Source organism: Lytechinus variegatus, chromosome 10, assembly GCF_018143015.1.
Source record: "Lytechinus variegatus isolate NC3 chromosome 10, Lvar_3.0, whole genome shotgun sequence".
Lineage (NCBI taxonomy): Eukaryota > Metazoa > Echinodermata > Echinoidea > Temnopleuroida > Toxopneustidae > Lytechinus > Lytechinus variegatus.
Window position 1 is genome coordinate 33,179,345 of NC_054749.1, and position 27,058 is coordinate 33,206,402.

The window sequence follows — 27,058 nt, forward strand, 5'->3', positions numbered from 1 at the left end:
GGCCAAAGTTCATTGACCTTTGACCTTGGTCATGTGACCTGAAATGCGCACAGGATGTTCAGTGATACTTGATTACGCTAATGTCCAAGTTTAACGAACTAGACCAATAAACTTTCAAAGTTATGATGGTAATTCAACAGATACCCCCAATTCGGCCAAAGTTCATTGACCCTAAATGACCTTTGACCTTAATCATGAGACCTGAAACTTGCACAAAATGTTTAGTGATGCTTGATTACTATTATGTCCAAGTTTCATGAATCAGATCCATAAACTTTCAAAGTTATGATGGGAATTCAACAGATACCCCCAATTCGGCCAAAGTTCATTGACCCTAAATTACCTTTGACCTTGGTCATGTGACATGAAACTCATGCAGGTTATTCATTGATACTTGATTAACCTTATGTCCAAGTTTCATGAACTAGGTCCATATATTTTCTAAGTTATGATGACATTTCAAAAACTTACCCTCAGGTTAAGATTTTGATGTTGATTCCTCCAACATGGTCTAAGTTCATTGACCCCAAATGACCTTTGACCTTGGTCATGTGACATGAAACTCTGATAGGATGTTCAGTAATACTTGATTAACCTTATGGTCAAGTTTCATGAACTAGGTCCATATACTTTCTAAGTTATGATGTCATTTCAAAAACTTAACCTCAGGTTAAGATTTGATGTTGACGCCGCCGTCGGAAAAGCGGCGCCTATAGTCTCACTCTGCTATGCAGGTGAGACAAAAACTATCAAAAGATATCCTGACCAAATCTGAGTTCTCAATCTTACACAATTAAACTAGAGACACCAGGCCATGCCAAAAAAAAATTATCTATGTTTTTCTACTCTTCTGAACATATTGCTAATTGAGAATAAGGTTTTGTCACCCAAGTGGGAATGCAGATTGCTTTGCTTCGCATACGTTCGTAATTCCGAAGCTTCATTATTCCGAAGGTTTGTTATTCCGAAGATTCGTATTTCCGAAAGTTCATAATTCTGAAGGTTCGTAAGTCCGAAAACAAAATGAGGTTCATAATTCTGGAGGTTCATTAGTCTGAAAACAAAGTGAGGTTCGTAATTCCTAAGGTTCATTAATCCGAAAACGAAATGAGTTCGTAATTCCGAAAGTTCGTTAGTCTGAAATTGTAATGATTAACAAACTTTATTTCGCTTTCGGCCTAACAAACCTTTGGAACATCGAACCTTATTTCGTTTTCGAATTAACGAACCTTCGGAATACTGGCACAAATGTTCGGATTAACGAACCCTTTTACGTTTTCAGATTAACAAACATCGAGGTATAGGCAATTTACGTGTTTCGGAATTACGAAGTGTAACCGCTTTGCTTTACTGCAAACAAAAACATAGGGACTGAGGGCATACTGATTAACCCCCTCCACCTACCCCGGCCAAAGAACAATCCAAAAAGCCTGCTTTGGTTAGGATAAAGATATCTTTGTCACATCTTTGCAATCCAAGGTCATCAAAGGTCATGGCCGTGGATGCTCTTTAAAAATGGAGATGGGGGGGCTTTTACTATTTTTTTATTTCTGCTGTAATATAGAAATGTGTCCTTAAGGATTATACCCTTGTCTTAAGAAAACAAAAATCAAGACCAGGATCTCATTCATAAAGACTTGTTTTAATAACAAATGCCAAATTTTGATAACAAGTTTACTATTGGCCAAATTTCAAAAGCTTTAAACTACTATTGCAAATTTGTTATCATAACAAGTTTTATGAAACAGGCCCCTGGTAAGGATGTGTTCAAATGACTTTGACATTCCTAGTTCCTCATAATTTTGATACATACAGAAATGTCAATACTGCTGACAGCAACAAAATTGTTGAGACCTATGATGTGTCTACATGGATTTGACGTTCTAAGAAGAGCTTCACATCGTTGATGTAAAAAAATAAATTCATGAGTTATAAATACTGTTTATGCATTAAGATGTAGTCAAGTTGCTTGAATATAACAAGATCATCATGTTGTTGACAAGTCAAGATGTGTCATGGTTCCTTTGACATCCTCACAGTAAATTGCAGGATTCCAGCTTCCTCAAATCCTCATGTTGATGCATACAGATGTGTTCACACTTTCAAGATCCTCATTTCAATGAACCACACGTTTTCCTTATGGCTTCAACTTTTGTACGTCCTCATAACATTGATGCACATAGTTATGTTCACATTGCTTCATCTTGTTATGATACAATGTGTGTGAGAAAAGTTTCAGTTTCCTACAGCATTATCTTTGACAGTCTGAAACCCTGACATTGCTGAGAAGTATCGATCATTGGCTTCCTTGGCTTTGATCTCATTGGCATGGGGATTCACTATCTCAAGACCCTGTATGATGGAAAACAAAATGGAAAGATAGAAATAACTAAGAAAAGCTTGCAATTTTTCAATGATATTAAGCAGAATAACAGTCGAATGGGTCTATTTCAAAGGATTCCTATACAAATACCCTCACATAGCATTACATTAATAACATTATGAATAACCACTGAAAGGTCAGGCTGACCATTTGTGTGTAGTGATATACATGCCTTTTCATGTGCAGTGAAGGTATGTAAACCTATCATCACTTTGGTTACTTCAGTGTCTTTTCCTTTAGATTTTTTATAAATTACCTTTAAAATGACAATCACTTTGAATGAGTCACCATGAGCAGAGTGTAAAGTGTATTTTTTGTTCAAAGATAAAATTACAGTACTAAAATTCTTTATATTATCTGAAAGAATGGTTTTGTTTGAACAAGAATATGACTTCTCACCTGTAACGGCGTGAAGGCAACACTAGATGCAGTACCAGCTGTCTCTCGTCCTCTAACCGTTGATCTCCCACCATGCATCTGCTGTCGATGTAGTTGTCTCTGTATAAAGTAGGTATAAAATAGATATATTCAACAACAATAATATTTGAATAAAAAAAATACTTGTATTCGCTCTGCGAACTGCTCAAGATGCAGATTACTATCATTCGAACTATCCTGGTCGACAAGCATTTCAAACAATTTCTGACAGATAGCCATTTACTATACTTTGGTTAAATGTTGCACAATGTTGATAAATTTCTTGCTAAAGGAAATTAAAGCCATCACTGGGATATAAATCCTTGACCATCTGACTACCAGATGAAAGTCAGAACTACTACCACAATACATCTGTGTTGTCCCCATATGGTTCAACTGACAATTTTATCAATAAGGTTAGTCTTCTTTAAGACACTATTGCATGACTGATTATCCCAGTGGGATTGGTTGCTCTGATTGGCCTAGGTCCTGAGGAGAAACGTATCTATAAATGCAGGTATCTACTTTGACCAGTGGGTGTTTCATAAAGCTGTTCGTAAGATACGAATAACTTTACGAACGACTGGTGATCCTTTCTTTTGCTCTGCGATATCCCTATGTAATTGAGTTATGACCCAAGAACATGTTCCAGTCGTGCATAAAGTCTTTCGTAACTTTACGAGCAGCTTTATGAAACACCCACCTGATCTTCTATGTCCAACTCCTCTCCCCCTCCACTTCATGACATCTCTCTAACATACCTGTAAACTCTTGGATATTTTGACCTGTGTCTTGTTGTCTACTTGAGCAGCTCGCACCCTTCCTGTGCCACTTTTGCCAACCTGTCCCAGAGAGAATCCCAAGTCTTCTTGGTAAGCATCTTCTTCAATCTCTGCAAAGTTCATTCTATTCGCTTGTTTTCTCATGTCAGTCATGCCAAGCTTGTCTTTCATTTTCCGCACTCTGCATTGAAAGAAAAAGAAGAAATTGTCAGTATCATTAAATATTCAATTGATCCTCTTCATATCAAACAATTTAAGTTTACATACATGTATTATATTTCTCAACAGTGTACAACAGATTTGCTTTGAAAATAATAATAAAAAAAAATAGAATTTAATTCGTCATGCGGACGAATTAGGTGGTCTGTCTTTATACTCGCCATCTTGATCACTATTACCATGTTCATGCAGATCAATGTGATCTTCATGATGACGACTGAATGTTGATTATGAATAGAATACTTGTGAAAGACGGGAGATGATAAAGCACTGTAAAAGAGTCTCTTTGATGTATGACAATACATGTGATTAAAAAAAGTAATCATAATCTGTTTTATCTTGCTAAATTTTAACGTTTGTACCTTTAAATTATCATAAAGGATCATGTACGAGGTGGTAAAAAGAAAAAAAAATCATCTTGTTAACCCCAGGATTCGAACCTGCGCCCCCGAGAAAGCAAGTCAAATGCGTTATCCATTGAGCCACGATATTCCGCATAGAGATTACACGTAAGCAATTTTGAGAATTACAATTCCAATTTTGCAAGCGAAATACGGGCATGATCCCGGCATCTGATCAAAAAATGGAGGGCACACTGGCAAAAGCTTATAATCTCAGCTACAACATACTAAAAGCTCAGGGAAAACTGACAAGAAAAAATGGAGATATGGCTCACGAAATAGAGGAATGTCGAATCTAGTTTTGAGAAAAAGTCATGTCCCATAGAGATTACACGCAAAACACATGTGATATGAAAAAAGCAATTATAATCTGTTTTATCTTGCTAAATTTAAACTTTTATACCTTTTAATTATCATAAAGGATCATGTAAGAAGTGGCAAAAAGAAAAAAATGAAAAAAAAATCATCTTGTTCACCACAGGACTCGAACCCGCGCCCTTAAGAAAGCAGTCAAAGCCACGATATTCCCCATAGAGAATACACGTAAGCAATTTTGAGAATTACAAGTCCAATTTTGCAAGCGAAATACGGGCATGATCCCGGCATCTGATCAAAAAATGAAGGGCACACTTGCGAAAGCTTAGAATCTCAGCTACAACATACTAAAAGCTTAAAGAAAACTGACCAGAAAAAATGGAGATATGGCTCACGAAATAGAGGAATGTCGAATCTAGTTTTGAGAAAAAGTCATGTCCCATAGAGATTACACGCAAAACACATGTGATATGAAAAAAGCAATTATAATCTGTTTTATCTTGCTAAATTTAAACTTTTATACCTTTTAATTATCATAAAGGATCATGTAAGAAGTGGCAAAAAGAAAAAAAATGAAAAAGAAATCTTGTTCACCACAGGACTCGAACCCGCGCCCTTAAGAAAGCAGTCAAAGCCACGATATTCCCCATAGAGAATACACGTAAGCAATTTTGAGAATTACAAGTCCAATTTTGCAAGTGAAATACGGGCATGATCCCGGCATCTGATCAAAAAATGAAGGGCACACTTGCGAAAGCTTAGAATCTCAGCTACAACATACTAAAAGCTTAAAGAAAACTGACCAGAAAAAATGGAGATATGGCTCACGAAATAGAGGAATGTCGAATCTAGTTTTGAGAAAAAGTCATGTCCCATAGAGATTACACGCAAAACACATGTGATATGAAAAAAACAATTATAATCTGTTTTATCTTGCTAAATTTAAACTTTTATACCTTTTAATTATCATAAAGGATCATGTAAGAAGTGGCAAAAAGAAAAAAAATGAAAAAAAAATCATCTTGTTCACCACAGGACTCGAACCCGCGCCCTTTAGAAAGCAGTCAAAGCCACGATATTCCCCATAGAGAATACACGTAAGCAATTTTGAGAATTACAAGTCCAATTTTGCAAGCGAAATACGGGCATGATCCCGGCATCTGATCAAAAAATGAAGGGCACACTTGCGAAAGCTTAGAATCTCAGCTACAACATACTAAAAGCTTAAAGAAAACTGACCAGAAAAAATGGAGATATGGCTCACGAAATAGAGGAATGTCGAATCTAGTTTTGAGAAAAAGTCATGTCCCATAGAGATTACACGCAAAACACATGTGATATGAAAAAAACAATTATAATCTACCTTATCTTGTTAATTTAAACTTTTATACCTTTTAATTATCATAAAGGATCATGTAAGAAGTGGCAAAAAGAAAAAAAAAGAAAAAAAAATCATTTTGTTCACCGCAGGACTCGAACCCGCGCCCTTTAGAAAGCAGTCAAAGCCACGATATTCCCCATAGAGAATACACGTAAGCAATTTTGAGAATTACAAGTCCAATTTTGCAAGTGAAATACGGGCATGATCCCGGCATCTGATCAAAAAATGGAGGGCACATTTCCAAAAGCTTAGAATCTCAGCTACAACACCTTTATTGTGGATTAGCACACCTTGTGTTGCTCTCCACAGGGCTCTTAGTTTTTAGCTATTTTCACTGTGTTAATTATATAGCTGTTATTTGTATTTGTTGGTACTAGTCTCAGCAAGTTGTCAAGGTGCTGCTAGACCATTTTCATAACATTTTTGCATGTTTTAATGTATCTTTACTGCATTTAAATTTTTGGCAGCATTGCATATCGTAGTCAAGGCAAGAAGCCATGGCTGCCTATACATGATGTACATTGTAAGTATTGTGTACTGTGTACTTCAATACATGTTATATAAGCCTTTTGTGTAACTTAGAGTTGAACCAGAACTTGTACACAATGGGATTCTTTCATCTGAGCTTGCTTGTTCCTGTGTGTCTTATTGTTTGCCTGAATGGGACTGAGCACTTCATTGAAAAGCCATTTGGTCATCCTTTAGTACAGCAACCCCTCACTAGAAAACAATTTCTACAGAGAAGGATCTCCTACAACTCGAACTGTGATGCTACCTTCCAGCTTGAGTTACTTAAAAATGGAGACATTGAGCCAAATCCTGGTCCTGAAGGGCAACCGTCTAAGATATCACTCACTCCTGGAACTAGCGATGTTCGCTCCAATGAGGTTTCTTCTGAACCCAAAGTGAAGTATACTTCAACGGAGCTTCTTCAATGGAAAGACTGTAAGTTACCAATATCGAATAGTTTACGTCAGACGATTATATCTCTTGGAATTAATAAGCGTAAGAAGAAAACCCGAAGGGGAACACATGGCAGTCACCATAAGCGTAAGAGGACTTCTTCCTGCGAACATTATTCTATTCCTGTTGTTTTTCGGCCACGTGCAGACCTACCAGCTCAGCCACAGAATGAAGTATGTTTAAATCAACGACAGGGAAACCTGACTGTTGTGAAAACTGTTCCTCATTTCACCAAGCTGTGTATCTTGAACATGAGATCGGTCAGGAATAAGTCTTCAGCATTCACTGACTTTGTTCTTGAAAATGACTTTGACATCATAGCTATATGTGAAACTTGGTTGAGAGATGGTGACAACGCTGTTATTAGTAGAATCACTCCAGATGGTTACAGCTTTGAGCATCGATCAAGAGGAGAGAAGCCAGGGGGAGGAGTTGGTCTGTTGTTTAAATCTTCCTTGTCCATAACTGTTCAGCAGGTTACACCATACAGATCCTTTGAATGTCTTCATGTATTGGTTTCAAGTGACTCCCGTTCAGTTAGACTTATTGTAATTTATCGTCCAGAAGTTTCTGACGACCAAGGACGCCACCTACCTTTTAGCATATTCCTCGAAGAGTTTAGTACGCTGTTAGATGCATACCTTCTTTGTCCGTCTGAAATCTTGATTACAGGAGATTTCAATATTTGGGTTGATGATAGAACTGACAGAAACGCAAGACAGTTTCTAGATCTGTTATTTATGTTTGGGATGAAGCAACATGTTCAGGAATCGACTCATCGCTATGGACATACCTTAGATCTTCTTATATCTCGAGAATCAGAAAATGTCCTCTCAGATGTCGCCATTCTTCCGGGACTATCGGATCACTTTGCAATTCAGTGCAACTTGCTTTTAAGGAAACCTAAAGCTGTTCGTCAATCAATCGTCACACGAAACTTAAAACTGATGGATCGTGCAAAGTTTCAAACCGGTGTCCATGCAGCGTTATCGTCCATCGATTTTGAACACAACGACGTTTCTTCATGTGTCAACCATTATGAGAACTCTCTACATAGTTTACTTGATCAGCTTGCTCCAAAGAAGACTCGAACAATCGTTATCAAGCCTCGGGCACCATGGATGACTGATGACATTCGTAGTGCAAGGCGTCTTCGACGTCGACTTGAGCGGCGTTGGAGATCTTCTAGAAATCCTGCTGACCGACTTCTATATGTGGAGCAGAAGCAACATGTGTCTCAAATGATGGACTAAGCACAGAAACGGTATTATTCTTCTTCCATTGCAGATTGTTCAGGAAACCAGAGACGTTTGTTTAAAATTGTTAACAAATTATTAGACAGGAAGAAGGATCCCATATATCCTAACACAGATAATGATCATGATCTAGCGAATCGTTTTTGTAATTATTTTGTAGGTAAAATAAGAGGTATCCAAGAAGAATTAGCCACTCTTAGTTTTAACACAAGTACTGATGCCTTTTCAAATATTGTTCCTATCACTGCCACTGGTATGTCTGAATTTGCTCCTGCCACAATTATTGAAATTAGGAAAATTATCATGAATTCCCCTGTATCTTCATGTGGTTTAGATCCTATACCCACTTGTCTAATTAAAGAATTTGTCAGTGACTTTGCTCCTTACATCACTGACATAGTTAATATGTCCTTGAAGTGTGGATCATTTCCTGAATGTTTGCAGCATGCCATTATCAAACCCCTACTGAAAAAACACTCACTTGACAGACAAGATTTGAAGAATTATAGACCAGTAGCAAATCTGAAATACCTTGGCAAACTGATCGAAAGAGTTGTTTCAAATCGACTACAAACTTACATGAAGAATGAAAATTTGCATAATCCTTTCCAGTCAGCATACAGGGAGATGCATAGTGTGGAAAGTGCTTTGTTACGGGTAACCAATGATATACTTACTGGTATGGATAATGGAAACGTTACAGGTTTGGTATTGCTTGATCTCAGCAGTGCCTTTGATACTGTTAATCATCGCATTTTGTCTTATAGATTGAAAGAAATAGGTCTAAGTGGTATAGTTTTAAGGTGGTTTGAGTCTTATCTTTGTCATAGATCACAAGAAGTTTGTATACATGATGCTCACTCTGCCTCAGTAAGTATAGATTTTTCGGTCCCGCAGGGATCTGTTCTCGGTCCGCAACTTTTTAATATTTACACACTACCCATTCAACATATTGTACAGAGACATAGTGTCAGTTATCATATGTATGCGGATGACCTACAACTTTATTTCACTTGCAGACCAGTTCAAACGGAAATAGATGAAAATGTACAAAAACTGGAAAACTGTATAGCTGATATAAGGAACTGGATGATTGAGAGTCACTTAAAACTAAATGATGCAAAGACAGAATTCATTTTATTTGGTAACAGAATACAGCTTAGTAAAGTTCATATATCTCATGTCCAAGTTGGCTCTGCCCGTGTAACTTCTGTACATCAGGCTAAGAATCTTGGAGTACTATTTGATTCTGCCATGTCATTTGAGTCTCACGTTTCGAATTGTGTGAAACTAGCTAATTGTAATCTTCGAAATATCCGTACAATTAGACAATATCTCTCACCTCAATCCACCCAACAGTTAGTACATGCTTTCGTTACCTCACATCTTGACAATTGCAATTCTTTACTCTTTCGTTTACCCGCCAACCAAGTTAACAGACTACAAAAAGTCCAAAATACTGCTGCTCGCCTTGTGACCAAATCAAGAAGATCCTCACGTATCACTCCTATCCTAAAATCCCTCCACTGGCTCCCTGTTCAACAGCGTGTAATCTACAAAATTCTCCTCTTAACCTATCGTGCACAAAATAATCTAGCTCCTGATTACATCTCATCGCTTCTGTTAACCCATTCCTCAGGTCGTTCTGGTTTGCGTTCTTCAAATAATGTAAGGCTCAAAGAAATACGTACTAAACGAAGTTGGGGGGATAGAGCATTTTCATCTGCTGCACCTTTTTTGTGGAACAGGTTACCGCTATCTATTCAGAAAGCTAATACTATTTCTACATTTAAGGCAGCACTTAAAACTCACCTGATGCTTAATGCATACTGCTAAATCATACCAGCAGTTTACAGTCTAGTTCTTTATTCTTATGTTTAGTTTGTTAATTTTTCTTTTGTTATTTGTTATTTGTATGCGCCTTGAGCATCTCTTAGAGATGGATATGTTGCGCTTTATAAATATTGTTATTATTATTATTATTACAACATACTAAAAGCTTAAAGAAAACTGACAAGAAAAAATGGAGATATGGCTCACGTAATAGAGGAATGTCGAATCTAGTTTTGAGAAAAAGTCATGTCCCATAGAGATTACACGCAAAATGAAGAAAAATGACATGCCTCTTTTCATCGCTGTTTTACGCAATGATGCGTTTCTCAAAACGAAGATTCATGTTAACTGAGGAGAAAGAGTACATTCTAAACTACAACATATCGAAATCTGGGCGAAAAACGATCTATATTTGAGAAGTTACAGCCAAATTATTGGTCATAGAGAGCCAAATTGGGTATCAAATTGCTCAAAATTATATTATCAATGCAATGGTGTAAAAAAAAAACGGTGTTTTTGCACTGTGTTAAGGCATTACGCGCGGAAACGCGCGCGCATGCGTGTGCGCGCGCAAATTTTTGAAATGCTTAAAATGACCTGAAACGTACTCTAGTTTGGTCAAAAAGTGATTTTGAGCATTTTGAAATTTTGACGCGCGCGTACGCGTGCGTCGTGACCTCCAGGTGACCTTTGATGACATGACCTGATGACCTTTGACCTGAAGTTGATGTGATGTTAATTTAATTGATTTTTGATAATTGATAATGGAGATATGATTGATAATGTGATTTTACAAAATGGCGCCTAGATGACGTCATCATGACCTGATGACCTTGAAAAGCTTATTTTGACGTGTCCATGATAGATCCTATAAATGACATGAAATTCAATGAAATTGATTAAGTCCATTTTGAGATAACTTGGCGACAAGAAAATCCGTAAAAATAAATAAATAAAGAAATAAAAAGAAAATTCTGACGAAATTAAGAGGTGATCTGTCAAAGACAGACCACCTAATAACATGTTCATTCATATGGTTATATAAGGTTGAATTATACATTAGTTTGATTATTTTCTTTTGGCATACAATTGTTGTTAATTCTTAACATCTTGGACTTGACCATTAATCAATGCGATGACAAACATAGGTTCTTGTATCTATTAGTCTAAAAAGAAAGAAAAAAAAAAACCCTCACATACCTTCTTCCTCCTCTCTTTTTCCTTGGTTGATCAAGAGGGACAGGTAAAGCTTTGATTTGTTTGGGTGGAGGAGGCTCCTGCATCTTGGCAAGTTTTCTTTCAATCTCTGCTCTGAGATTTAATCCCATCGTACCTATAGGACTCTCATGAAAGCTATCAATTCTTGAGGCTAGAGTGCACTTGGCCGACACCAGACGAGCAGCCTGTTTCCTCATGTCCTAGCAAATAAATCAAAAGTATCATTAGAACGTATTTTTATTTTCAATCTAAGAATCCATTCTCACTATCACTGGCCCGTTTCCTTACATGCTATAAAACATGAACATCATAATGTACAATGTAAGATAAGGGTGCTTATTTTCCTCATTACTCACTAACTATACATTTTCTACCAAAACCATTGGCATGGAACAATACTTTGTGGACATTTAATTGGATATGTTCAGACTCATTAGGGATTTCTCGCACTATTACACACGACAGGTTAAAGATCATAGAAAATGTATTTCAAATGCCCAAAGAAGTCTTTGTCGAAAATTGGTGAATCACAACAGCAGTTTCGTCTAGGGGAACTTTTCAAGAAAGGATTTGTTTTACCCGACAATCACCATAGTGACAATACCTCTCGGCCAATCAGAATCAAGAAAAGTTGTCAGATCTGACCACTTGTCGGACAAAAATGTTGATGAAACACTCCCCTAAACTCTGAACAAAAGATGTAGAGTTAGGGTCAGGGTTGAGGTTGCAATAGGGTTTTATGTTTCCGAGAGTAGAAATTGGTCATTTGAATAGTGTGTGGAATTCAGAGCGGAGCGGTTGTTGCCAGAGCAATCGTCATGGAACCCTACCAATTAATAAGAGTACAACTAACCTGGGGTGTTGCTTGAACAATGTCACTGTAATAGATATATCCAGTATGAGGCAAGACAGCAGAACTAGAGAACCCTGAGAGAGTCTTGCGTTGAGCTCCTAATACTAATACATTACAGGAAGGCATCTTAGAGAGATTGGTTAGACCACCAGCAACACCTAAACAAGGAATAGATAAGGAATAATAATAATGAAAAATTGAAACGAAATGAAAATCCTTTTTTATTATTTGAAATAGAAATCTGAAATAGAAATCTGAAATGGAAATGCTCTGAAAATTCATTCTGCCCAATTAATTGCGAGCCTAGCAGTCACTGTGCAGCACCAGATCAGGGTTGCTCTATCCCTTAAATCTTTGAACGACAAACAGGGTATAGAAGCAACTCCCATCTTTTAACAACTTTTGGTCTTAGATGCAATTGGGGCTCAAACTCCTGACTTCCCGGTTGTGAGACAGACACTCTACCAACTGAGCAAACGCACTGCTTAAAGGCCTGGTCCCACTGGCCGACATACACAAATTTTTTTCATAATGGATACAGCAGACAAGCAAAAATTCGGGGTAGCTCCATGCGTTTTCATCCGCTCCAGACAATGGACAAAATAGGCGAACAATGAAATCATAGTGGACGGATGCGCAATAGATAAAGAGCGTATGGAACATGTATGCAATGAGTACACAATGGATACACCTTTTCCAACGGATGGCAAGATTCTTTTCCGCTGTAAATCCTCTCTGCATCCGTAAGTGCAGTGGGACCAAGCTTTAAGCAAAACTAAATTGGGTTTCCATGAAAGGAGACAATTTTTGCTCACCTAGTGCAAAAAGTCAGGTGCCAATGAAATCATTAACAAGCCAGTGTTGATATTTGTGCAGAATAGATGAGATGAAATGCACACTACATCATCTTTATTGAATCAATCCAATATCTTACCACATGCGACCCAGCCCAAAACAAATGATAATGTCATCAATGTTCTTCGTAACAAGAAAAACATGTTTATAACAAAATTAAGCAAACAGATATTCAGTAAGAAAACTATAGTTTGTCACCCTTCAATTAAAATATGAAATTATAAAATTCATCTAGTAATGATACAAGAGTTTCTTTCATCCCCCCCCCCCCTTTTTTTGATTGCTGAGATTTCAAAATGGTGAATTACATGTAGCACATGCAAATGCCTTTTTTTTTAATAAAATCATTTCTAGAAATTCTTCTTGATTTAAGGTCAATAAGATTTGTTTAGTTGATCAGTTCTAACAAGTTTTCTGACATTTTTAAGCGTAGGAATAATGAGCTGCTTTTCTAAAGTATATCTACATAAAATAATTGCAACGTCACTTTGGCCAACATATGATACACCCTAAAAACACTAAAAACTTTTGACTTACCCATAAGTTTAGCAGCAGTTGAGGCACCAACAATGATAGAAAGATTAGGAGCAATAAAAGACATCCTTGATTCAACATAGGTGAAGATGTCTGTCTTTGCTTGCTTCAAATCAAAGGCCTGAAGGAAAATAATTTAAGCAAACACAAAAACAAATTGACAAATGAAAACATCCATGATTAGAAATCATCAGTAAGTAAATCAACATAACATATTATCTACACTAAATATAGTATAAAAAAAAACATGAAAAATTCAGACCACAAATTTGAGAAATTACTGGATAAAATAATTCTCATCCAATTCACAGATTGCAATTATACCACGGAAGAAGAAAATCCTTGGGACACTTAATATTTTTTAAGAAAAAAAAAAGCTTTAAGAAAAAGAGGCGGGTTAATTACACTTTTAAAGTTGCCAAAAATTGTACAAAAACTCTTTATCCTGGAGTCTCAACCAAATAAATCATTTCAGGTACTATATACTACAGTACTATGAATTTACATCTGATTTTTAGGTGGTCTGTCTATGACAGATCACCTATTGTTTTCGTCAGAATTTTCTTTCTTTATTTTTGACACCTAAGTTTGTCGCCAACTTTTCTCGAAATTGGCTGAATCAATTTTGCTGATTTTTTCGTCCTATATAGAATCTATCATAGAGACGGCAAAATAAGCTTTTCAAGGTCATATGGTCATGATGACGTCATCTACGCGCCATTTTGTAAAATTCTTCATTTGATCATATCTTCATTATCAATTATCAAAAATTAACAATATTTACATGACATTAATTTCATGTCAAGGGTCAACTGTCAATGTCATCAAAGGTCAAGTAAAGGTCATGACGCGCGCGTACGCGCGCGTCAAAGGTAAAAAAATCGTCCAAATGACCTAAAAAAAAATTTGGGTACGTTTCAGGTCATTTTAAGCATTTCAAAAATTTGCACGTGCGCACATATGCGCGTGTGTTTCCGCGCGTTACACCTTAACGCAACGCAGAAAAACCGTTTCTTTTAATATCATTGCATTGCTAATAAAATTCTGAGCAATTTGATACCTTGATCAACCTTCTACAACCATTAATATAGAAATTAACACCCATTAAAGTTTGCAGCACGTGTGCGCGCGAGCTCTCACTATATAGTCCAGTCATTTTAAATTTTCACTTGGAACAAATTGCAACAGAATTTATTTCAATGCAGAACGTTTCTTTGAGGTCCATAGAAGACCATACTAAAAGTCCCAGAAAATCCGAATAGGGGAAAGTGTTCTAATTTGCATAAACATAATGGTTAATTTTGGTCATATTCGCTCATTAAGTTTACGTAGCAGACGACGCCAGTGTATACTATGTACTCAGACCCGATTACAAATCATATCAATTCCGGCCTCGATATACTATAAACATTGACTTCCTCAAACTATCGCTGTATCATAAATATCAGTAAGCAAAGATTTATACCACAAGAACATTGTTACTATTGATATTAAATACATAAATTCGATTCTGTTTGGACTGTATTAATTGTTTAACATGAAAGGGTCTAGGCACGGAAACTATCATATGCTAGTCACGTGACATTGTACACCAAAATAATGACATTTTCTGCTTGCTCGATCTCAAAGTTCAAGAGAAAAATAAGATGTATAGCTATTAGACCTGCCACATCTACTGTATACCAAAGTAGCACTTTTTTCCGTATTTTGCCAATTTATGGGAAAAATCTGTCAATTTGGAGCCCCTGAAGAGGGAAGGGGTCGATGCGCCGTATTTTGCCAATTTATGGGAAAATCTGTCAATTTGGAGTCCCTGAAGAGGGAAGGGTCGATGCGCTGATAGACTAAACCTACTCATCTTTAAGTTTCAAATAATAAAAGTGACTTAACCATATAGCAGAAATGCCTTTTGCCCGAATGGGGGGGGGGTCAAAAACTGCAATTTTGAGACTTCGGGAACCCCTAAGGGAGGTATAGGCTTTGCTGAGCCAGAACTTCTTATGTAGCTGATATAAAGGATTTTTTTTTTAATCTCCAAGTGGTTACGAAACAATGAAAGTGGTTTGCTATAAAACATTCTTGCAGCAATGAGGGCTCCGAATTGATAGATTTTTCCATAAATAGGCAAAATATGGAAAAGGGATGGTTGACTTTGGCAAACCCCTGAGAGGTAGGGTTTGCTGTGCCAGCACTTCTTTGTATGTAGCTGATGGAGGAAAATCTAATTTTGTATCTCCAAGTGGTTCCAAAGAATAAAAGTGGTCTACTGCAAAGGGGGGAAACGCCTTTTACCTCATTGGGGCTCCAAAATTTTACAAGAAATGGGTAAAATACGCTTAAGGGGTGGGGTGATTTCAGCAGCTCCCTAAAGGATGTAGGCTTTGATGTGCCAGCACTTCTTTATACGTAGCACATAGACAAAAGACTACTCTTTTGTTTCCAAGTGGTTTTAAAACACTAAAAGTGGCTTACACTGTAGCAGAAACATCTTTTTGCCTCAATGAGGGCTCCGGATTTATAGATTTTTCCATGAATTGGCAAAATATGGAAAAGGGGTGATTGACTTTAGCGAACCCCGCAGGGGATAGACTTTGCTGTGCCAGCACTTCTTTAAATTTAGCTGATAGAAGAAAATCTATTTTTCCATCCCCAAGTGCTTACAAAACAATTAAATCGGTTTACTGCAAAGGGGAAACGCCTATTGCCTCAATGGAGCTAAAATTTGTGCGAATTTTCCAAGAAATGAGCAAAATACAAAAAGGGGTTGGTGACTTCAGAAGACCCCTGAAAGGGTAGGCTTTGATGTGCCATCACTTCTATATGTAACTCAAAGAGAAAAGCCTGCTCTTTTGCCTCCAAGTGATTTCTAGACAATAAAAGTTTTTTTTCTTTGTAGCAAAACACCGCGTTGTCACATTGGGGGCTCCAAAAAGCACGATATTTTTAATAGTTGAGCTACGGATAAGGGGGTAACTTTGACAAGCTATTGCGGGACTATGCTGTGATGTTCTTGAACGTAATTGCATATGCATCCTCTAACTTTTTCTAAGAAATTTCATTAACATAAAAGTTACTTTCAAATGAAGAAAAAGCCCTTTTCCCACATATCAATTTAAGTAATATACACATTTGTATCGCTAGACGTCATTGTATTTACGCGTGTTAGTCACACCAACAAAGGCGAGGCAAGACCGATTTAGTTTATTGTACTATCTTCAAAGGCATCCAAGCGATCGCGTTGTAGTCGATATAAAAGGGTGACTGGACACGGAGGTTGGTTTTTGGTGTCACTTTATCGCAATATCGCATAATACATTCGGATGTATTTGCCCTTAATCTAAGCAAGTTAAGACATTAATACTGTTATGAAGCATATCAATTTTTTCGTTGATATATCCCCTTTCTTGTCGAATGCTGATATTTTACATTAGTTGTTGATGCTAATGTTAAAACAGAAAGATTTCAATGCACATGCAAATTTTTGACCAAAAACACGAAAATTTTGGCATAATTTCTCACATTTTTCGAAAAATATGAAACGGACAGTTCCGGAAACGATTGCAACCGATTTATGATATCTTAATCATAGTGAATTGCGTATTCATTTCAAGATTTTTCCATTATCTGTACAAAAAATATTAAGGATAAGGCATATCAATTAATTTTGGCAGCCATCTTGGATTTATGCAAATTAGATGCCTTTCCCCTATTCGGAAAGTTTGGGACTTTTAGTATGTTGTACTAGGGACCTTACAGAAATGCATTGTGATAAAAAAAATTCTGTTGCAATTTGTTCCAAGTTTGGTCAAAATTTGGGCTAAAATGACTGGGCTAATAGGCCATATATGGGCAAAAACATGCCTATTGAAAATTTACTGTAGCTCTGTAAATAGTCCGTTGACCCCCTTTTTTTTTTCATATATCGATAGAGTATGAGTTGTAGATTTGATTTCATGTCATCAATATCCCTAAATTATATCATGACGTCATCAAAAGGGCGCCTAAACTAAAAATTTCATTTTTTCAAAAATGACGTCATCAAATTTATGCAAATTTGGTTGTAACTTCTCGAATATAGATCGTTTTTCGCCCAGATTTTGATATGTTGTAGTTTAGAATGTACTCTTTCTCCTTAGTTAACATGAATTTTCGTTTTGAGAAACGCATCATTGCGTAAAACAGCGATGAAAAGAGGCATGTCATTTTTCCTCATTTTGCGTGTAATCTCTATGGGACATGACTTTTTCTCAAAACTAGATTCGACATTCCTCTATTTCGTGAGCCATATCTCCATTTTTTCTTGTCGGTTTTCCCTGAGCTTTTAGTATGTTGTAGCTTAGATTCTAAGCTTTCGGAAGTGTGCCCTCCATTTTTTGATCAGATGCCGAGATCATGCCCGTTTTTCACTTGCAAAATTGGAATTGTAATTCTCAAAATTGCTTACGTGTAATCTCTATGGGGAATATCGTGGCTCAATGGATAACGCACTTGACTTGTGTTCTCGGGGGCGCAGGTTCGAGTCCTGGGGGTGAACAAGATGATTTTTTTTTCCTTTTTTTTTTCTTTTTGCCACCTCTTACATGATCCTTTATGATAATTAAAAGGTATAAAAGTTTAAATTTAGCAAGATAAAACAGATTATAATTGCTTTTTTCATATCACATGTGTTTTGCGTGTAATCTCTATGGGACTTGACTTTTTGTCAAAAATAGATTCGACATTCCTCTATTTCGTGAGCCATATCTCCATTGTTTCTTGTCAGTTTTCCCTGAGCTTTTAGTATGTTGTAGCTGAGATTCTGAGCTTTCGGAAATGTGCCCTGCATTTATTGATGAGATGCCGGGATCATGCCCGTATTTCGCTTGCAAAATTGAAATTGTAATTCTCAAAATTGCTTACGTGTAATCTCTATGGGGAATATCGTGGCTCAATGGATAACGCATTTGACTTGCTTTCTAAAGGGCGCAGGTTCGAGTCCTGGGGTAAACAATTTTTTTTCTTTTTACCACCTCGTACATGATCCTTCATGATAATTTAAAGGTAAAAAAGTTAAAACTTAGCAAGATAAAACAGATTTTAATTACTTTTTTTCATATCACATGTATTGTCATACATCAAAGAGACCCTTTTACATGACATATATGTCTATCTCTCTGTCAAATATATATCTACATGTTTGAATATGTCTCTCTCTCTCACCCTATCTATCCATATATATGTCTATCTACCTACTTTGCATATGTATCTGTCTATCTATCTCTCTCTCTGTCAATATATCAATCTGTTTAGATATGTATATCTATCTATCTTTCTATATATCCATCTATCTATCTGCCTGTCTATCTATCTTTCTATATGTATGTCGGTCTGTCTGGCTATCTATCTATCTATCTATATATCTATCTATCCATCTGTCTATTTCTATTTTATATATATATATATATCTATTTCAATATGTCTATCTTTCTATATCAACCTATCTGTCTCTATCTCTCAATCTATCTATATGTCTGTCTATCTATGTTTTATTAATATAACCACCTTTCATTTATCTCTCAATCCATCACTTGATCTATCCATCGCGCCATCCATCAATATATATAGTCATGATCTATCTTCTATATATCTGTGTGAATATGTATGTCTGACGATTGTCATCACCACATTAATAATCACATTGAGCAATGGTCAAAATTTATTCTTAGGGTGTCTAGAATCAAGATTATCAATCATATTTAAGTGATTCATTTTATACATTAGCCGACTCTGAATGAAAAATCATGACAGACCACCTAATTCGTCCGCATGACGAATTAAATTCTAGTTAATTTTATTTTTTCGAGGGGGGGGGAGATGATTGAAAGGTTGGTTCTGGTGGGATATGCCAATGTCACTTTCATTCTACATACATAAAGGTATCAATATCATTTAGAATAGAAAGATTAAATGAGAACAAAGTTTGAAATTTAATATTTATTTTATGAGTAATTTGGAGGGAGAGATTACAGGAGATCCCGCCCGCGCATGCACAGTCATCATTCAAAGCATCAAATATGACTCCTGATAAAACAGCAAGAAAGATTAAACTAAGATGAGAACAAGTTAGAGCTAATTTTGCCCTTGAGTAATGGGAGGGAGTGGGGGGCCTGTAATCTCTCCCTCCAAATTACTCATAAAATAAATATTAAATTTCAAACTTTGTTCTCATTTAATCTTTCTATTTTATTTCGTAATTCTCCTGGAGAAATTACAGGAGATTTCAAAGCTCAGGAGGCATATTTGATACCAAAATTACACCAAGTCACAACCCTGGTGTGAACACAACATAACCTCTACAACCGAGTATGAGGCACTGCCTAACAAGGAGGCTGAGAAGTCACTTTTCTGATCCAAAGCGTATGATAGAGTTGTTAAAAGTTTTCTCATTAGTCCATCCAGCCTGTCTGAGATAATAGCAGCGATGGGAACTTCTGACCTCTCAGCTTCTGACACCGACGCAGCCCTCGTGGATTGCGCCTTATAGAAATCAGTGTCTATACCCCAGCTGCAGCTAGATTTACTCGTATCCAAAGGGAAATGGTTTGTTATAAATTAACTTATCCTCACATGAGGCTTCTGATAGCTGATAAAAAGGAACTTTTTATGATCCACTCAGACGTTCTGTTCCTCGAATATAATGCTTTAGATAATCAAGAACACACAGTCGCTTATCTAGAGGGTAAGCTTCCAATGTCATATCTTCATATGCCCTGGTCTGTCTTGTTCAGTAGTTGACCAAAGCAAAACGTAGCTCCACTACTAGTATCTTTAAGAGTCATATGCTCAATGTTTAACTGATGAAGCGACTGCACCCGCTGCGCTGAGGTTAGTGCCAAGAGGGTGACAATTTTTAGGCTCAAGAGCTTGAGGCTAAGGGTTCTCTCAGGTGCTAGCTTAATTCCTTAAATGGTTCAACACTAATTTAACGTCCCAGATATGTTAGTGTACCTGGGTTTGGGTGGTCGAAGTTGAAAGGTTCCTTTCATAAAGTGGTGCACTAATGAATGAGTTCCCACTGTAAAAGGACCATCTAAAACTAAAAATTTAGACAAGGTACTTCTGTAGTGTTCAAGGTACTATAACCAGCTCTGTGTTCACATAACTTGTAAGGAACTCCAATAAATGTCTTGATGATTGAACATAACTCCAACCTTTGTCTAAATAAAATTTTTCCATTTTCTTATGTAGATACAGCGCATAGGGACATGCTATGCTACATGCGCTTTACAAGAATTGAGCATCATTATTATTATTATTGATTTTTAGTAGAGTCTCTCCGTGAAGACCTTATGATCTCCGTGGTCTTTTTATTCAGTCTCTTGAAAGTTTCCGGAGATCGTGCAACATATACATCAATGTGATCTCAAAAGGGGTGAAATTTGAGAAGGGTAAAGTTAGTAACCCTTTCCTCCTCTTGAATTCTACAGGTTTCCCTATAATTTGGAGCAAGGGAAGCCGCGATTGTGAGGGCCAATATGGGACACCTAGCAAGCCCGTATATCTTTGTCATTCAGAATTTTCTGCAAGCAACTTGGCATGAGACAAAATACGTGGGAAGACATAAAAATTCAACTTGGCCCAGTTTAGAAAAAAGAATGCATCAACCAAGAATGCACTAGGATCGGGTTGCCAAGAGACATACCTAGGCAATTGATTATTTAGTCGAGATGCAGATAAGTCAATATCTGGTGAGCCAAAGTAAGGAGTATATTGGTTAAAAGCTTGTTTATCCAGTGTCCACTCTGTCCTATCATTGAATTTACGAGACAGCTTGTCAGCTACTACATTTAGCTTGCCTGGAATATAAGAAATAGACAGCCAAATATTTCTCTCTAAACACCATTTACAGATTGCATTTGCAATTTCATTACAACTACATGATCTATGCGTAGTAGGATATGGTATTTTTCATAGATGTCCAAAAGGACTTTAGTCCGAAAAAGGCTACCAGTAATTCAAGATAATCAATCTCATTATTCTGAGCTTTGGCAAGCTCCTCGGCATGACATCGCCCATCTTTACTAGAATTTAGCTCTATACATGTAGTTTCCCATCCCGAACCGCTTGCATCGGAGTACAACTCCAGGTCCGGTTCTTTACTCTCAAAGACGAGTATACAATGTGCAGGTTTGCTATCCACCATTCAAGATCGTACCGAGCTGCCTGCGAGAGTTGCATGGGTCTATCAAAATGACCTTTGTTAATTTTCAGTGCTACAATTTTGTCCAATTCCAAAGCCCGATAGAAAAGAGGGCCATATTGGACAGCAGGGAATGATGGTACAATTTTCCCAATTGTTCTGGAGACTGCTCTAATACTAGGCAAGTTAGTTTGGAGGAGGCCTATAAGCAACACTTTTTAACTTCATTTACCTTGTCAGAAGGGAGTGTAATGGACATATTCACTGAATTAAGGACCAATCCAAGGAAAGTAATTTCCTGTAATGGTTTGAGTACTGACTTATCAGGGTGAATAATAAACCTAAGCTCTGATAAAAGGCCAACCGTGGCATCAATTGCCTTATGTACTTGGGCCTTGTTGTTATCAATAATGATGGTGTTGTCATGATAACCCACTAAGATGTGGTTTGCTTGGTGCAGTGTGGCAAACACTGGTTTCAAAATTTTGGTAAAGAGCCGTGGTGCAGTACTCAAACCATTTGGTAAACATGTAATTTGAAAAAGCGTGTCTTGCCAAATAAATCTTAAGTACTTTCTATCTGAAGGGTGAACTGGGACCGAAAAGTAAGCATCCCGGAGGTCCACTGAGGCAAGAAAACAAATTTTCTGACATTGTGTTGCTGTATGTATGCTATCCATCTTAAAATGCTGACAGCCATACTTTTTCAGGTCAGAAAGATCCAGAATAACTCTTAATTAGCCCAGTATTTTTCTTGGGCCGAATAAAAATGTTGGACACGAACTCTCCATTCTCATGGGAGCATTGTTCAATCACCTTTTCCTCAAGTAAGTGTATAATTTCTTGATTTGAATTACTTCAACTGTTCTGATATGAAAACAGTGTGGGGGTAGTGAACGGTATGGTTTAATAGATAAATTTTCAAACTCTAATTTATACCCTTCAACAGCTGATAAGATGACGTGATCAGAAGTAATATTTTCCAATTGTTTACAAAATGCCTCATTCGGCCACCAATAGGAAACTTTGATAATCATTGAGTTAACTCGCCTCTTCAGTAGAAGTAGTTACTTTGTTTTCTTCCAAGATGCACCCTGCTTTGGGGGAAAGGGGCTGTTGAGAGGCATTCTGCTCTGCGAGCCTGTGTTCTGCCACTGGTCATGACCCTTGTTCTTGTGTCGTTTCCACTGGGGATGCCCTAAAAAAGGACCCTATGGTTGCCTGACCACAAATCATGTTGGGCTGATTGAGCCCATCCAGATTCACGAGTACTGGTTTTATTCCTGGCATATGGGTGATATGTGTGAGACATGCTTGTCCTTCAATTGGCCTCTCAGGGCTCTCATCATCCCTGCAGCTGCCCACTCAGGTCTTTCACTTGCTTAGCAAGATCATCTCCAAAGTTGCCCACTTGGGAAGATTTGCACAATGGTGTAATTTTCATATTCATATCAGGTCTGATAAAACGTTTCCTTGTGCAATTTAGCTCAAAATTGGTATTGCTGAGCAAAGCGAGGCAATCTTGTTGAGCTTCAGAAATATTCTCTGGGTCTAAGGATTGCATGAATGCTGTCAAACCTCTGGTTAGTGAACGTTGAATTTTTTGTAGTTGCAGGTTTCTTTGTCTAGTTAGGCCTACTTGTTTTAGTTTGATGCCCAATGGGAGCATTAACTCTTGGCATATTGACCAAGGTTATCAATTGCCGTGCCCCATCTCTTGGGGCTGGGAAAACTTCGCGGCTAATGCCGGTATGCCTGGGCCTTAATTGGCCCACATCACATTCACCTTCCCCACTCTCGAAATCTGGAGCTTGTGAATTGTCATCATTGACATTGGTCACATGGACCTGACCTGCGTGGAACTGTATTTAAGAATTCTGATCATCATAACCATTATTATCATCGTAAAAAGACAGCCTTAGAATACTATCTTGATAATGGCTGACCTATGCTTGGGGAGTAACTAGCTCCCTGACTGGTTCTGAAAAGCCTGGTTCTCCAGTGCTTCCGTCAAAGTGATTCTAATTTAGTCTCTCCTCAAACTCAGAGTTTGAAGTTGAGGGGGGAAGGTTATTCTTTTTGGGCTTGGCTTTGTTGTCATATCGGTTCCTATGCCCGAAGAGCCCGACGGAGATTTAATATCTCCTTTATCTTTGTTTTTGACAATTTTATTGGGCTTGGCTTTCAATAGTGCCATATCGGTACCTATGCCCGAAAAGCCCGACGGAGATTCAATCATATCTCCTTTATCATGAAGTTAACTGTATTCGACGAAGTCGAATACGAAGACTGTTGATGCGACGCTGGTTGCTGGCTCGTGGAACGGGTCCCTGCGCCCGGCTTCGCCGGCGTCTGGCCCGGTGGAGAAACCGCACTCCGCTGCGACTGAGTCGCCGGCGGGCTGGTACCCACATTCAAGAAATCACGAATCATAATCGTATTTTTGTCATGAAGTACTCCAATTCGATATCAGAAGAAGGTTGTAATAGAAAAGAGCTCTAGCGCATAATTTCCAGCAACCAACTCGAAGAAGGGGAAGAAAAAGCAATTTTTATCTTACCCCAAATGGCGGAAAATGACTGCCAAAATCAATGCTGCGAACGTAATGACTGCGCATGCGCGGGCGGGATCTCCTGTAATTTCTCCAGGAGAATTACGAAATAAAATTCAAAAATAAGTATATGCTTTATTACACATTTAGGGCAATAGCCACCTTTAATAATGAAGGCTTACAACATTTCTAGCTTACACGTCAACAGGATATGAAGCAGAAAAGCAGTAATTGATTTTTCAACTGGTGTCATTTGATCAACATTTGTGTTTTTAATAATATGCAAAAAAAAGGCAAATAATGAATAATGTCATGAACCTTCTTTTCAGTTGCAACCTTGTTTTTTAAATCAGAAATTTTGGGTTCCTTTTTATACACGTACATGAAGAATCATTACCTTATACATTTATCAATGATTGAACATATTCAATGAACAGCAATACCAACCAAGTTACATTCTACATCACAATAGAGTAGAGTAGTTAAAATTGTTAGTGGGCTTGTGATATGATCATATTGCTCAGTTTCATTCACAATTCAGGATCAATGCAAACTTCAAAATGCTTTGACTTTATTCCGTTTTGCTTTTGAGTGATGTATCCCGTTAACATACATGGGATGGTTTCTTGCACTACATCTGTGCCCGTTGCAGAAAAACTTCCATAAGTACCATGGTAACAGGGCTCAGCAGCCAATCAAAATCAAGTTTTCCATGAAAGTAGGTCTTTTCTGCAACAGGGCTCATGACATTGAAAATTGTCAAAGAGTTTGTTGCATCATATCGGAGCAAGCCTTTTTTGGTGTTTACTTACCATATCGCATGCTTCAAAGACTGTTGACAGTTCTTGTTGAGTGAGTGACGTTCCTTGTGTTGTCGAAGCTGACACACTGACAATCATAATGACAGCATTAGTCAAGATTTCCTGTAGCTTCTCGTTGTTCTTGGCTTTCTCTAAATCATTTCCAAGTTCCTGGTTTATTCAATCACACATGAAAATTATTCAATTATATCAATATTCAATAATAATCAATATTCAATTAAATGCAGTTCTTGAATATGCATCTATAATGGCTTCAAATCACAGATGAAGGCAATACTGCTACGACGTGACAACAAATTGGAATTGAATGTGCCGTTATTCCTGTAGAGAGGCTTGCAATAGCCTGGAAATTAAATTTTAGTATTCATACCACTATTCAAAACCTTGATCGTTCAAGATTTTACAGGTTTGAATGTTTACATCAAATTTCTTGAAAATCAATTTGTTTTTCCAATCATAGAGTGTGCATTGGTCTTTTAATAGCTTGAACTGTTGCACTCTGTGTATTCAAGAAACAAATTTTGTAACCATTTACATTGACTTGGGGCTGTCCCATGAAGATCTTTGTAAAGTTACACATGACTTCACAAACAACTGGAATACAGTGTTTATATATGGGTGCCTGGTAGAATTTGCTCCTTCAATGCTTAAGTTACAGCCAGGGTTATAATACCATACTGCATACAGTACAGTAGAGAAAAGTAGCTGTGGTATACAAATGGACCTATTCCTATTGTTATGATCCAAATCTTTGCCATTCTTAAAGATTTGTTGATGAGTAAACACCTCGGAAGAATGGAACCAGTAAAACTTAAAGGCCCAAATTCACAAAGGTGGTTTTGAAACTCACGGTTGAATCCAAGGATGTAGATTTCCTGTGTATATTACGCTTAATTTAGTGCATATCGGGTGCGTGTATAAAAAATGCAGGCACGTGTATAAAAAATGTCCAATGCGGATGTACGCTTTTTTCACAGATACGCTATTTTATTCACAAGTCCACTGTTTGAAAAGTGGACTCATTATTAAAAAAAGTGGACTCATGAATAAAACATCATGGATAACCACAGCAACAGGCATCACTTTGGCGCACTGTGACAAAAGCGCGGATCAGCATTGGACATTTTTTTAAATACGTAGTAAAATAAGCCTAATTTAAACAGGAAATCTGCATAAACCATGGACACAACCATGGGTTTTTAAAACCACCTTTGTGAATTCGGGCCAATAAGTGCCTAGCAGTAAACCTGCTAAAGCCAGGGGTGTTATGCTGCCTTGGTGAGCTCTAATAGAGAATTCTGTTACAAAAAAGGCACCATATAAGCATGTAAAATTGCATTTAATTTGATTATCTGATTTTGCAGTACTAAACACTTACTCAAATATAATTACTATTACATCTTAAACTCAGCCATTCCAACTCCTTTATCTTGACTCGCAACTACACTATTATATACCCAAATACAAAGTCAGACTTACCTTTACTGTACCAAGATATTCAAAAGAATTTGGAACCAGGGAGTCCAGCTCAGGGAAGCGCTTCTGATAGTGGTCTCTGACAAATTTGTGGATGATATCTGAATAAATAAGAGCACAATTTAGAATTTATACATAAAAATCAGTTTCACACAAATGAAACCTCATACAGACACATTTTTAAAAACTATTAACAAGATTAAAGTGGAAAAAATTTCCTTGAGTTTACAGCGACTTGTGTTTGCTGGAAAAAAGCTCTTTCAGTCCTATTAGTTTTAGTTAACATTATCAAAGATGTTACAAAATACTGTTCTTGAAACATTGGAGTCAAAGAGTTCATTTACTTTAGAAGGGCAACCCCATAAAGTATGTACCTTTGACCTACATTCCGGACCTTCCTGAAGTGATACTTCTATTTTCTGGTTTTATGAACAAAAAACTTTATCGAACAAATAACGATACTTACTGATTTCATTGTCAATTTCCACCGATAAGTTGTTTGCCTGTACTATAAGTTGATACTCTGGATTAGCCTCGACAGGTCCCATTACTGTTATAAAATTAGAATTTAAAACTATGCTTCAGTCTCCTTGATTAATAATCAGCATTTGGAAAAAAATTT

At 37.2% G+C, this 27,058-nt stretch overlaps 1 protein-coding gene across 2 annotated transcripts in view; it reads right to left on the reverse strand.

The window, feature by feature from the left end:
• Positions 1 to 1,529: 1,529 nt before the first annotated feature.
• LOC121422278 (U4/U6 small nuclear ribonucleoprotein Prp31-like) overlaps positions 1,530 to 27,058 on the reverse strand; it is a 29,563-nt gene continuing 4,034 nt past the window's right edge. For both annotated transcript variants that reach the window (XM_041617201.1, XM_041617202.1), the window contains exons 4-12: positions 26,903 to 26,986; positions 26,440 to 26,537; positions 24,952 to 25,110; positions 13,414 to 13,531; positions 12,022 to 12,179; positions 11,151 to 11,368; positions 3,562 to 3,763; positions 2,783 to 2,881; positions 1,530 to 2,352 (exon numbers count right to left, since the gene is read on the reverse strand). In XM_041617201.1, coding sequence (XP_041473135.1) covers positions 2,236 to 2,352; positions 2,783 to 2,881; positions 3,562 to 3,763; positions 11,151 to 11,368; positions 12,022 to 12,179; positions 13,414 to 13,531; positions 24,952 to 25,110; positions 26,440 to 26,537; positions 26,903 to 26,986 — 1,253 coding nt within the window. In that variant the 3' untranslated portion in view covers positions 1,530 to 2,235. The remainder of the gene's footprint in view (positions 2,353 to 2,782; positions 2,882 to 3,561; positions 3,764 to 11,150; positions 11,369 to 12,021; positions 12,180 to 13,413; positions 13,532 to 24,951; positions 25,111 to 26,439; positions 26,538 to 26,902; positions 26,987 to 27,058) is intronic.